Source organism: Camelina sativa, chromosome 5 (genome assembly GCF_000633955.1).
Source record: "Camelina sativa cultivar DH55 chromosome 5, Cs, whole genome shotgun sequence".
Taxonomy (NCBI): domain Eukaryota; kingdom Viridiplantae; phylum Streptophyta; class Magnoliopsida; order Brassicales; family Brassicaceae; genus Camelina; species Camelina sativa.
In genome coordinates, this window is record NC_025689.1 from 11,547,906 (window position 1) to 11,560,583 (window position 12,678).

The 12,678-nt window shown below is 39.0% G+C and overlaps 3 protein-coding genes across 6 annotated transcripts; 2 read left to right on the forward strand and 1 right to left on the reverse strand.

Moving 5' to 3' along the window:
* LOC104789153 lies at positions 260-2,041 on the forward strand. The gene is made up of 2 exons (XM_010514891.1): positions 260-1,132; positions 1,205-2,041. Exons 1-2 carry the CDS (start codon positions 260-262, stop codon positions 2,039-2,041), a joined length of 1,710 nt encoding a protein of 569 aa, XP_010513193.1.
* Positions 6,837-9,244, forward strand: LOC104786560 (cytochrome P450 71A12). The gene is made up of 4 exons (XM_010511991.2): positions 6,837-7,349; positions 7,523-8,014; positions 8,343-8,627; positions 8,784-9,244. The coding sequence occupies exons 1-4, from the start codon at positions 6,852-6,854 to the stop codon at positions 9,111-9,113; spliced, it is 1,605 nt and encodes a 534-aa protein (XP_010510293.1). The 5' UTR covers positions 6,837-6,851; the 3' UTR covers positions 9,114-9,244.
* Positions 9,570-12,538, reverse strand: LOC104786559 (PTI1-like tyrosine-protein kinase 2). Of its 4 annotated transcripts, none has more exons than XM_010511988.2 (8): positions 12,332-12,538; positions 11,556-11,681; positions 11,151-11,404; positions 10,928-11,054; positions 10,562-10,835; positions 10,340-10,472; positions 10,161-10,247; positions 9,570-10,017 (listed from the first exon to the last, which is right to left on the reverse strand). In XM_010511988.2, the coding sequence occupies exons 2-8, from the start codon at positions 11,647-11,649 to the stop codon at positions 9,892-9,894; spliced, it is 1,095 nt and encodes a 364-aa protein (XP_010510290.1). In that variant the 5' UTR covers positions 11,650-11,681; positions 12,332-12,538; the 3' UTR covers positions 9,570-9,891. The 4 variants fall into 4 exon arrangements, with proteins under 4 accessions (XP_010510290.1, XP_010510291.1, XP_019101402.1 ...); XM_010511989.2 differs by having other exon boundaries at positions 12,297-12,538; XM_019245857.1 differs by lacking the exon at positions 12,332-12,538 and adding an exon at positions 12,137-12,239.

Here is a 12,678-nt window from a genome sequence, read left to right on the forward strand (position 1 = left end):
AGAAAGCTAAGAAGGTGAGTGTTGTTCTCTTAGATCTATACTGGTGAGAGTTTAGATAGAGAAGAGAGGTGTGCTTAATCTTATTCTTGTAAACCGGTTAAGAAGTTTGATAAGAATAAATATTAAGAACGTTTGCTTGGCGTTTTCCATGCAGGAAATTGTGGTGTTGTTCCTCTATACCTTTACAATTGGTATCAGAGGAGACACCTGATAAAAGTTTGTTTATCTTTTCAACATGTGAGATCTTGTGACAAAAGGTATGGAGAAACCACAAACTTTTGTTGCGATACCGAAAGTTCTGAAACTGGATCCAAAGCATTATGGGCATTGGAAGGTGTCGGTCAAACAGGCTATTCAAGGTATCAACATGGAGGCCTGGTTTGCAGTGGAAGATGGCTGGACCAAACCAATGGTCAAAAATGATAAGGGTGAATCGATGGCGAAACCTCGGAAGCAGTGGACTGCTGAAGAAAAGGCTGAGGCTAAACACAACTCTCAGGCCTTGTCGGTGATATTCAACTCCCTGCCACTGGATCAGTTCAACAGTGTCCAGGGCTGTGTAGAAGCGAAAAAAACTTGGGATATCCTCCAAGTTACCTTTGAAGGAACGAACAATGTAAAAAGGACACGCCTGGACAATCTGGCCTCAGATTTCGAGAATCTGTCCATGGAAGAAGGAGAGACCATTGCAAGCTACAACAGTCGTTTGAGCGCTATCGCACAAGAAGCGTTTATCACGGGAAAACGCTACAAGGACAAGAAGCTGGTGAAGAAATTTTTTAGGAGCATTCCAGACAAGTTTCAACCACATAGATCTGTTATCGATGTTTCCTTGAACTTAGATGAGTTGAAGTTCAGTCAAGTGGTTGGGATGATGCAGTCGTTTGAGATGCAACTTAAGAAAAAGGAACATCGTGCTGAACGATCATTTGCTCTAAAGGCTGTTGAAACTCCGAAGATTGCTGAGACACAGGAGGCTGCAGATGAAGAGAAAGTTGGATTGCTTGTTAAGAAGTTCTTCAAAAAGATGGAGTGTGGTCAGTATAGAGGATCCTCATCTGTAGTCAGAGGTGATTCAGAGAGGGACTTTAAGAGGGGTGATAGACAGGAGCGCCAATGTCTGGAGTGTGAAGTATACAGACATCTCAAAGCAGAGTGTCCTAACTACAAACGTAGAGGGTTGATGTAGTGCTATGGTTGCAAGGGATATGGTCACTCCAAGGCTGAATGTCCTACTAAGGAGAGTAGATCCAAATCGTTTGTAGCCTGGAGTAATAGTGACTCTGATGATAACGAGCAAGAGGGTGAAGTTCTCAATAACTATGTGGCTCTGCTGGGAGTCATAGAAGAGGATAAAGTAGTGGATCAGGGTGAAAAAGATCAATCAGCTGTTGTGTCAGATTTTGAAGATGACGAGGCAGATCTACCCCCTGAGATACATGTTACCCTGCTAATCTCTAGTCTGGTTCAGAAAACTCAGGAGTATGATGTGCTGCTGGCGGAAAAAACAGATTTACTGGCAAAATTCAACTCGCTGTCATCAGATCTTGAAGAGGAAAGAGCTAAGTCCCAGGGATTAGAAAAACAACTGGAAGAGCAGCTCAAAAACATCAGAATGCTGAGCAAAGGAACAAAGGATCTTGACACCATTTTGAGTAGTGGGAGGATGGGTAATGCTAAGTGGGGACTTGGGTTTCAAGGTAACAATGCATCAACTTCCACAAAATTTGTCAAGGGTCTTGATGCAGAAAATAAAGAAGCTACACTCATCCAATCAAAGACACAAGCGGCAGTCCCGATCAAAACCGACTCTCATCAAGTAAGAAAAGTTCATCCTCAAAGAAGATTTCAGGCTTCGTACCAAGCACCCTTCAGAGCTATGCATGTGACTCAGTCATTTGATCCATATGGTTTGGCTGCAAATCACTACTCACTACGTCAGGCATTTGGACCGGCATATCAAGTCTCACGAAGTCGGAGGAATGGCTGTTGGTATTATGGAAATCTAAGTCACTTTAAAGCACACAACAAGGATCTGTGAAACTCAAAGGCAAGAGATCAGGTAATAACTGCTATATGTGGAAGTCAACAAATCATTGCTTTCATGCGTCCACCGGGACCGACACTGAGTTGTGGCACCAGAAGCTTGGTCATCTGAACATACGCACCATGCAAAAACTCGCACACCAAGACATTGTTCGAGGAATACCTAAACTTCAGACTGATCAATCCTTTGTGTGTGGACCATGCAACAAAGAAAAACAGGTGAAGGTGTCACACAAGGCAGTTCCTGATGTGCGTACTGAGCGTATTTTGGATTTGGTGCACATGGATCTTATGGGTCCAATTCGTGTCAATAGCCTGTCAGGAAAACGATTTATTTTCGTTCTGGTTGATGACTTCTCTCGTTACACATGGGTGCACTTTCTTAGGGAAAAATCGGATACACTTGAGTGCTTTCACATCTTGGCTCTTCAAATCAAGAGCGGGAAGTGCGCCATCAAGGCAATATACAGTGATCGTGGTGGGGAATTTGTGAATGAGCCGTTTAGTCAGTTATGCACGGCTCAGGGGATTATGCATCAGTTTTCCGCACCCAGGACTCCTGAGCAAAATGAGGTGGTTGAAGGGAAAAACAGAACTCTGCAAGAGATGGCAAGAGCAATGCTTCATGGGAATCAGATTCCACAATAGTTCTGGGATGAGGCTGTCAATACTGCATGTTACATTATCAATCGGGTGTATGTTCGACCAAGGACCTCCAAGACACCCTATGAATTATGGAAGGGTCGCACTCCATCAGTCAGCTATTTTCATGTCTTTGGCTGTGTTTGTTACATCTTGAATGACAAAGATCAGCTGGGCAAATTTGATTCCAAGAGCGATGATGGGTTATTTATGGGTTATTCTGGCAATAGTACTGCTTTCCGTGTGTACTACAAGCGCCTGCGTTCTGTTCAGGAGACTGTTAATGTGGTGTTTGATGATATTACTTTCCAGCGAGTCTCGCTCATACCAATTCCTTTTCCTGATGACTTGGTAACTGATGCTCCTTCTCGTGTTCTCGAACAGCCAGCCGTCACAGCACCTCCCTGTGTTCCTTCTGAGGTGTGTCCTCTTCTGGATGTCTCTCAGGTGCATCGGAATCACTCCTCTAATGACGTTATTGGCGAGATTCAGGGGGGAAGAGTTACCAGAGGGAAACAAATTGATTTTCTTCATCTGGCTGGAAAGAAACAGCAATCAATAATTCAGCAAGTGCCTCAGGACTCTGAAGTTGTACAGTTTGCATGTTTCATTTCCTCGGTTGAGCCAAAAAATCATAAAGAAGCACTGATTGATGAATTTTGGATAGCAGCCATGCAAGATGAGCTTGAACAGTTTGCTCGGAGTGATGTATGGGAACTCACACGCAGACCGGTGGATGTTAATGTGGTAGGAACCAAATGGATTTTCAAGAACAAGAGTGATGAAAATGGATGCATTGTAGGAAATAAAGCTCGTCTTGTTGCTCAGGGTTACTCACAAGTAGAAGGAGTTGACTTTGATGAAACCTTTGCACCAGTAGCGAGATTGGAATCCATTCGCTTCTTGTTTGGCATGGCATGTGCATTAAATTTCACATTACATTAGATGGATGTCAAGAGTGCCTTTCTTAATGGGATCCTTCAAGAGGAGGTCTATGTTGAGCAACCAAAAGGATTTGAATATCCACAGTATCCGCACCATGTATACAAGCTGAAGAAAGCTCTGTATGGGCTTAAACAAGCACCTAGAGCCTGGTATGAAAGGTTGACAACATTCCTTATGGAACAAGGCTATGTTCGCGGGAATGTGGACAAGACTCTGTTCATTCTTAGTCTTGACAATGGCCTGATGTTTGTACAGATCTATGTCGATGACATTGTCTTTGGGTCAACCTGCCAGCAACTCGTTAATCAGTTTGTCCAAAATATGACTGATGAGTTTGAAATGAGTATGTGTGGTGAACTAACTTATTTCTTGGGTCTGCAGGTACAACAGTCAGCTGATGGTATATTCGTGTCTCGAAGCACATATGCGAGAGGCTTGATAACTAGATTTAGTCTTACAACGAGTAAGGAGGCCAAGATACCTGTGGGTGAATGACAAGCCCTCGAAGGATGAAGCAGGAGAAGATGTGGACGAGAAGCTGTATTGAGGGATGATTGGTAGTCTTCTGTATTTGACAGCAAGTCGTCCAAACATCTGCTTAGCAGTTGGCGTGTGTGCTCGATATCAAGCCAGGCCTAAGAAGTCTCATCTCCTGGCTGTGAAGAAGATCATCAAGTACATCAAAGGCACAATCGAACTGGGTATCTATTATACCAAGGACACTACCACCAGTTTAACATGCTACTGTGATGCCGATTGGACGGGTTCTGTGGATGACCGCAGAAGTACGAGTGGTGGTTGCTTCTTCATCGGCAACAATCTCATATCATGGCACAGCAAGAAGCAAAACAGTGTATCTCTGTCAATAGCTGAAGCAGAGTACATAGCCTTGGGTAGCTGTTGCACGCAACTGATGTGGATGAAGCAGATGGCCGCTGATTATGGTATTGTTTCTGATTCTATTTTAATTCATTGTGATAATCAGAGTGCTATGCATGTTTGGTAGGCATCAAAAGGACTAAAGGCATGACAGTGTGAAAGTCTAGCCATCATTGGCGACTGATGATCTTTGACAATCCAAGAGGTTGTGGTAGTATCTAAGATGTGTACCAATACAAGCAAGTGACATGATCTCACAAGGAGAAGGGTTTCAGGTATGTTTCGTGTGTTTACAATTAAAAAATCATGGTCTGATCTCTTTCTGGGTCCCTCAACAACTCTCCTTGAGGTATACACAGGATCTTGATGTTGAGTTGCATAACTTTCATGTTTGCGTTTTCCTTGCTTAGAAAGGGTTGTGTTGCACTAAACTGTTAATTGAGTGTCTACAGTACCAGGAAGTGCTGATCTGTGTTGGGATGATGGTCCTTCCAGCCGTGTGACGAGATCTCTGTGTTGATTCTTGCTCTGCAAGCAGGTAAGTGGCTCTCATAACTCAGTACCCATGTCAGTTTTTGACTTAGTTAATCACTCAAGCTGGGGGAGAGTGTCTGTTGCTTGGTATAACCTAATGATAGGGAGATCTTTGTTTATGGGGGAGACTTAATGAATTAATCTGACTGTCTGGTCTAGTTGTTGTTTGTGCTGTTCCTTGTTGGTGTTTGTTGAGATGTCGTTTCAGGTTGAACTAGGGAGATGCTTGAGTGTCGAACTCAGTCAAAAAGGGGGAGATTGTAAGTGCAGATTATGCAACAACTCGCTGAGAGGAACAAGTCGTTGTGTTGAGCTGAGTATTGTGTCATCAGGGAGCTGCTTCAGATCACAGAAGGCCGGGTTGCTAACGTAGTTGCGTGTGCTGACTTGGCAAGTCTGGGCAAGATGTTATGAGAAGATAAAGCATAATCGAGGGAGAGAATATCTGGAGAATATCATGTGCGATGAATAAAGAAAGTGGATTGTGGCAAACAAGATATTGCCTTACTTAAAGATTCGAATATCTTTTTAGGGGTTAAGGGATGGTCGAATATAAAAAAGATCGAGGGGGTGAGATAGGTTTTTTCTTTTGAACACTTGAGAAAACCTTTGCGTAAGATTGTAACTTCAAGGCTAACAAAATAAAGCTAAGAAGGTGAGTGTTGTTCTCTTAGATCTATACTGGTGAGAGTTTAGATAGAGAAGAGAGGTGTGCTTAATCTTATTCTTGTAAACCGGTTAAAAAGTTTTATAAGAATAAATATTAATAACGTTTGCTTGGCGTTTTTTGAACAGGAAATTGTGGTGTTGTTCCTCTATAGCTTTACATTCTTGACACGAGAGAGATATTAGAAATTTACAAGAAAGTAGGAAAGATATATCAATATGTCACCATCCGATTTTTTAGCATCTCGAGTCAAAATCCTTATCTGACCATCCTATATGTTTGACTTTATTTATGATATTTTGGTTATTTCCGATTTAACCAATCTTATAAATTAAAAGCCATGAGTTATAATTTATAGATAACTTTGGAATAATTTTCGAATTTCTCTCAAAATGTTAACACACAACTACAATATAATATATATTATTAACTGCATCGATTAATTAAGTTTTTTACTAAAAACATACTATAATTAACTTGTAAATTGATTTTAATGTTAAGTTGATAATAAAAATTTATACATAAATAAATTCATTAGTCTCAGATTTATGTTGTATTCTTATCACATGATCAAATTTATAAAACTAGCTTCAATATATATATATATATATTCTATGTAAGCAAAAATAGAATCCAATCCATGAAGTTTGTAACTAAAATGATTTTAAGAATAAAGAAGGTTCTTATTCTTCATATACACAAATTTTTTATTCTCAATTTTTATAATTTATATTATATATCTATCAGCAATTATTAGATTTTTATTCGAATACTAGTTGTAAGAAAAATTACTTCTAATTCCAAAAACTAGATTTTAGTCTATTTTTTTCTTTTCTATATAAACAGAAATGCAAAAAAAAAAAAAAAAAAAAAAAAAAAAAAAAAAAAAAAANCAAGAAGATATAACTAAAAATGATGCTCATCATCATATGGAACTGTTTAACGATAATAAACAAAAAGTTTTAATTGTGTTCTTACAAATAATACGACCGATTGCAAAGACTAGTTGTCAAAAAAGACAAGAGGTATAGACTTCCACCAGTTACAAACTAAATATAAAATATTATTATTACGTTTTAAGGACGCAAGTACCAAATCAGAATACTACTACATACATTATTATATGTAAACTAAAATAATGGCTCATACTTGTCAACAAAAGACGATGAGTTCCTCCTATAAATTACAAGGAGAGGATGAGTTGGAAATCACAGATCAAACATTTTCCTACATGAGTAATATTCAAGAAATGGAAATGATGTTGATGATCTCTTTGTGCTTAACGACCCTCTTAACCCTTCTATTGCTTAGAAAATTCCTCAAACGAACCGCAACCAAAGTGAACCGACCACCATCTCCATGGCGACTACCGTTGATTGGAAACCTCCACCAGCTCAGCCTCCACCCTCACCGTGCCCTCAAATCCCTCAGCCTCCGGTATGGACCACTCATGCTCCTTCATTTTGGTCGTGCCCCCATACTCGTAGTCTCCTCCAGCGAAGCAGCCCAGGAGATATTGAAAACACACGATCTTAAGTTTGCCAACCGACCTAAGTCAAAAGCCGTTAATGGGCTTTTTAACGGTGGTCGTGATGTGGTGTTTGGTCCCTATGGAGAATATTGGAGACAGATGAAGGTACTTCACTAATCACTACTACTCCTTTTGAATTCCTCTTTATATTTTTTTATTCTACAAGTTGCACGCCACTCATGTACTAACTTTTATTTAGTACTATAGATTATTTATATTTTTAAAATATATATTATTTAATTGACTAATGATGGTTTTGAATCTTGTTTGGGATGAAGAGTGTATGCATTCTGAATCTGCTCACCAACAAAATGGTTGCGTCATTTGAGACGGTACGAGAAGAGGAGTTAAAGGATATGTTGAAGAAGCTAGAGAAAGCAAGTGCGTCTTCTTCATCAGAAAATCTGAGCGAAATCTTTATTGCTGTAACAAGCGATGTTACAAGTAGAGTTGCCTTGGGAAGGAAACATAGCGCGGACGAAACTGCAAGGGCTCTCAAAAAGCGAGTGAGGCAGATCATGGAGCTTTTAGGCGAGTTCCCGATCGGGGACTATATCCCGGAATTGGCATGGATAGATAGGATCAACGGTTTCAATAATAGAATCAAGGAAGTGAGTCAAGGTTTTAGCGATCTTATGGACAAAGTGATACAAGAACATGTAGAGGCAGGTAATCATAAAGAGGATTTCGTCGATATACTCTTATCAATCGAAAGCGAGAAGAGTATTGGATTAAAAGCTCAAAGAGACGACATCAAATTTATGATCTTGGTAGGTCATTTATTAACAACTATAGCGTCACATTTTTATATATTTTGGGTATTGACAAGTAACTTTTCATTACATTATATCAGGATATGTTTATCGGAGGGACGTCAACAAGTTCAACTCTACTAGAATGGATAATGACGGAGCTGATCAGAAATCCAGAGTGTATGAAGAAACTCCAAGACGAGATTCGGTCAACCATGACGCCAAATACTACATACGTGAAANAGTCATTTAATTATAATCCAATTCATTAACAACTATATCCATTGTCACATGTTTATATATATTGAGTAATGACAATTAGTAATTTTTCATTACATCATATCAGGATATGTTTATAGGAGGGACGTCAACAAGTTCAACTCTACTTGAATGGATAATGACGGAGCTGATCAGAAATCCAGAGTGTATGAAGAAACTTCAAGACGAGATTCGGTCAACCATGACGCCAAATACTACATACGTGAAGGAAAAAGAAGTTGCGCATATGAAATACCTAAACGCCGTGGTTAAAGAGGTGCTCAGGGTTCATCCTCCTCTGCCTCTGATACTTCCAAGACTATTAAGTGAAGATGTCAAAGTGAAGGGATATGACATTGCCGCAGGGACAGAGGTACACTAATTTCTATCCAATCAACTTGTTATTTGAAAAGTAAATATTTTCTTAACCTAGCAGTCAAACTTATATACAAATCTTCAAACTTGTTCACATTTAACTTAACAAACACGTCTTAGTCAACTGAAAATAAAAAACATGTTTGGCGTCTAGGTGATCATCAATGCTTGGGCAATCCAAAGAGACACTGCGGTATGGGGACCGGATGCCGAAGAATTTAAACCAGAGAGACACTTAAATTCAGATTTGGATTATCATGGAAAAGACTTGAACTTCATTCCATTCGGATCAGGGAGAAGGATATGTCCAGGAATAGGACTTGCTTTGGGTTTGGTAGAGGTTACAGTGGCCAACCTTGTAGGCCGATTTGACTGGAAGGTAGAGGCTGGTCCAAATGGGGATCAACCTGATCTAGCTGAATCCCATGGTCTTGATATTTGCCGCAAGTTCCCTCTCATTGCATTTCCATCTTCTGTTATGTAATATGCTTTCTCTTTTGCCTTGTGCAATTCATGAATACTTTAGAAGAGTTGGTAAGAAAAAAAAATAACTCTTTCCTTTTGGAAAACCAAAAATATATATATTCTACGATTAATAAACATGTATTTTGATAAGGTCCTCACGTACATTTCCAAACTTAATTCCTTTGAGTATATTTTCTTTTAGTTGACCTGACAATCCCTTTTGAAAGGTACTTTTTTTGTCCCTTCACTCAGTCAACAGAGAACCTAGCAAGATTTTTTTTGTCCCTTTACTCAGTCAACAGAGAACCTAACAAGATCTTTTTGTTTTTGTCCTAGATCATGTTTCTCACCGCTAGATCATTGATCCATATAAACTTGACCCAGCACAAAAAAAAAAAGACTTGTTATGCACAACTTGAATATTATACACAACTTGTTAGGCGCTCTGTTGACTGTAAAGGGACCAAAACTCAAATGGCTGTACTTATCTAGAAAGGAAAAAGAAAGAACACAAATTGCAATACATCTTTTGTTCTCCACGCCAATCAAGCAAAGCCTGTTTCCAATACAGCACATAAACAAAATGCAAAATAAGAATACACTCTTGTTTCAAACCAAAATGCCGACTAATAATAATAACTCCATCCCCTCAAAAAAAAAAAAAAAACATAGTTATGATCTTATTATACTTTTCTGTTCTTTCCCAAATCAGAGTAAAATTCTCACTTTGTATGAACAAAGAATCTAACTCTGTTACACGAAGAAGACACCGGAAGGTATTTAAAAGGCGCATATACTCAGGATTCAGGTACTGGGACTGGCGCTGGAGGTTTGAGAAGTGGCTGCAGAGCTTTTACAACTATCCTCATATTTGGTCTAAACTCAGATTCGTATTGCACACACAATGCTGCCACCGCTGCTAGCTGCGTTGCCACATTACAGATTCAAAATATTCAGATGATGTTTGTCATTTAAAAAAACCAAAGACATGTAATGTTTCTATGCAACATGAGTTGCTATTCCTATCTCTAAATATTTAGATACTCGTGGGATGAAGTAAGTGTACCTTGGCTACTGATTTAGGAGGATATTCTCCTTTTAGCTTTGGATCAACACACTGCTTCACTTTATCTTCACTGAGTCTCGGTGTAGCCTGAATAATTGACAGCAAACTTCAACTCGTAAGACAGGAGATAGAAACAGAGAAGGTTACAAATTTGGACAGAGCACATATAATAAGCATACCCAGGTTACAAGACTTTGTTGGCCACGTGGCATTGTATGATCTACAGGTTTCCTCCCTGTCAAAAGCTCTAAAAGTACAACCCCAAAACTATACACATCACTCTTTTGTGTCAACTGTCCAGTCATAGCATATCTACAAAATGGGAATACACACTTTAGCTGCCTAGCTCGTTCATGCTTTCATCTGGATGCAAAATTCTTTAAGGTGTTAAGGAAGCTTACTCTGGAGCATGATAACCAAAGGTGCCCAAGACTCTTGTAGAGTGAAGACGAGCAGCATTATCAGGAGCTTGATTGGAGAGATTAAAATCAGCAACCTTTGCTTGATAGTCTTCAAAAAGAAGCACATTGCTAGATCTTATGTCTCTATGTATTACAGGAGGCTGAACCTTCTCATGAAGGTATTCTAAACCCCTAGCTGCCTCAACGGCTATCTTCACCCTCGTTAACCAGTCAAGAGTTGGACCTGGCTGTGCACCTTGAACTCCCTTCCTACCTGTAATAAATAACACATAACATTTATTGACAAATCAATTCTGTTTTCTATATTTTCCAAGCAAGAAGAATGGGCGAGGAAGTTCAACATACCATGTAGAATGTCATGCAGTGATCCCATTGTTGCAAACTCATAAGCAAGAACACGGAGGTTTTCATCAACACAATAACCGACCAGTTGAATGAGATTCTCATGCTTCAGTCTTGAAACCATGGAAACCTAAAGAGAAGGAAGCAAGAAAATGTAAAAACAGTTTTCTTGAAGACCAAAGGAGGGGATGGAAGGGAAGCAAAATTGGAGCAAAAAATTTATGACCTGACTCAAGAACTCAGCGTTAGTTTCAGCTTCAGCGGCAACATCTAGTTTCTTCAAAGCAACTGCTTTCCCATCATTCAGAGTTGCATAATATACCCTTCCATAAGATCCCTCACCAATCAATGACTTTGATCCAAAATTGTCTGTCTTTTCCTTAACCTCATCCACAGACAATGGAGGAACTTCAATGGGAAGAGCTTCCTTCTGAGTCTCAGGGTTTGCAACAGCTTGCGGTTTTTGATTCTTCTGATTTGCTACATATATGATAACAAGGAAAAGAGTTTCATCAAATATTTCAAGTTCCCTCCTATAAAACAGTCAACTAGATTCATTCTCAGCAGTCAGAACCATAAAAAAGACTAAGAATTTTAAGTTAGTTTGAGTGAATTAATGTCTGCAACATACCGTCAGATTGCTGCCATGGAGTTTTCAGATGCACCTCCTCATTAGCTAAATCTGATTCTCCATTTTTATCACCACAACAGATCCACCTCCTCATCCTTGTTATAGATCCTCACAGCTTTTTAGTTCCTGAAACCAATCAAAGCAACTGAATATGCATATGCATAAAAGAAACTATCTATCTTCTATAAACTCGTGTGACACTATAAGATTCCCAACAGCAAATCTAGACCAATCCCAGAGTAAGTAAAACAAAGTTTAAAGAATTGCAGCTACCCTATGAAATAGTCCATTCTCAAGCTATTATTGCTTTCACAGCTCACTATAAATGTCCCCTAGCAATGATTTATGAGTTGGTAACTCTCGAAATTACAATTCTCAAATCAACAAATCCACAATTCCATTACTGCAAGATTACAAAATCAGAAAGGGACAAACTTTTGCCAGACAGATAAGGTCGGCGCAGTAGTCAACTACTACAGAAACTGAAAAAAAAAATTTAAAATTTCAAATCAGATTTGAGAAGAAGTACTCAAATTCACTATCTTTTCTTGGTTTGGGTTTTGTAAAAAAAAAAATCATACACTGAGAATCGCGTTGGAAAAGGAAGATCGTCAAAAACGAAGGATACATGAATCGAAATCGAAATCAAGAAGTTAAAGAAAAGCAAAGAGATGGGTCAAAAGTGGGAACGAATCAAAGAAGAAGCCCTAAGGTAAAGAAATCGAGAGAATTGATTGATACCAGTAAAAAAAAATCTAGGCTTTCCAAAAACGTACTTCAGCTTTTTTGGACTTGTCTGGATCTTTCTCTCTAGGGTTCGTTGCTTATGATGAGAGTATCGTCTGTGGATTAGAGAGAGAGTGAGTGGGAGAAAGAAGAGGGGCTTTGCTTGATGATGAAGACGGAGAGAGAGAGAGAGAGAGAGAGAGAGAGAGAAAGAGAAGACAGATGGGCAAAACGCGGGGAAGAGATTATAAAACTACCAAAAGTGAAACCTTTTTCTTCTCCTTTATAATTGAGAACTTCAATCACTCACATATTGAAACTTTTAAATCTTTTATATATGTAACCTAATTTTTGATGATGATGCATAGCTCAAAATTCATTTTTAAAATTTAAATAA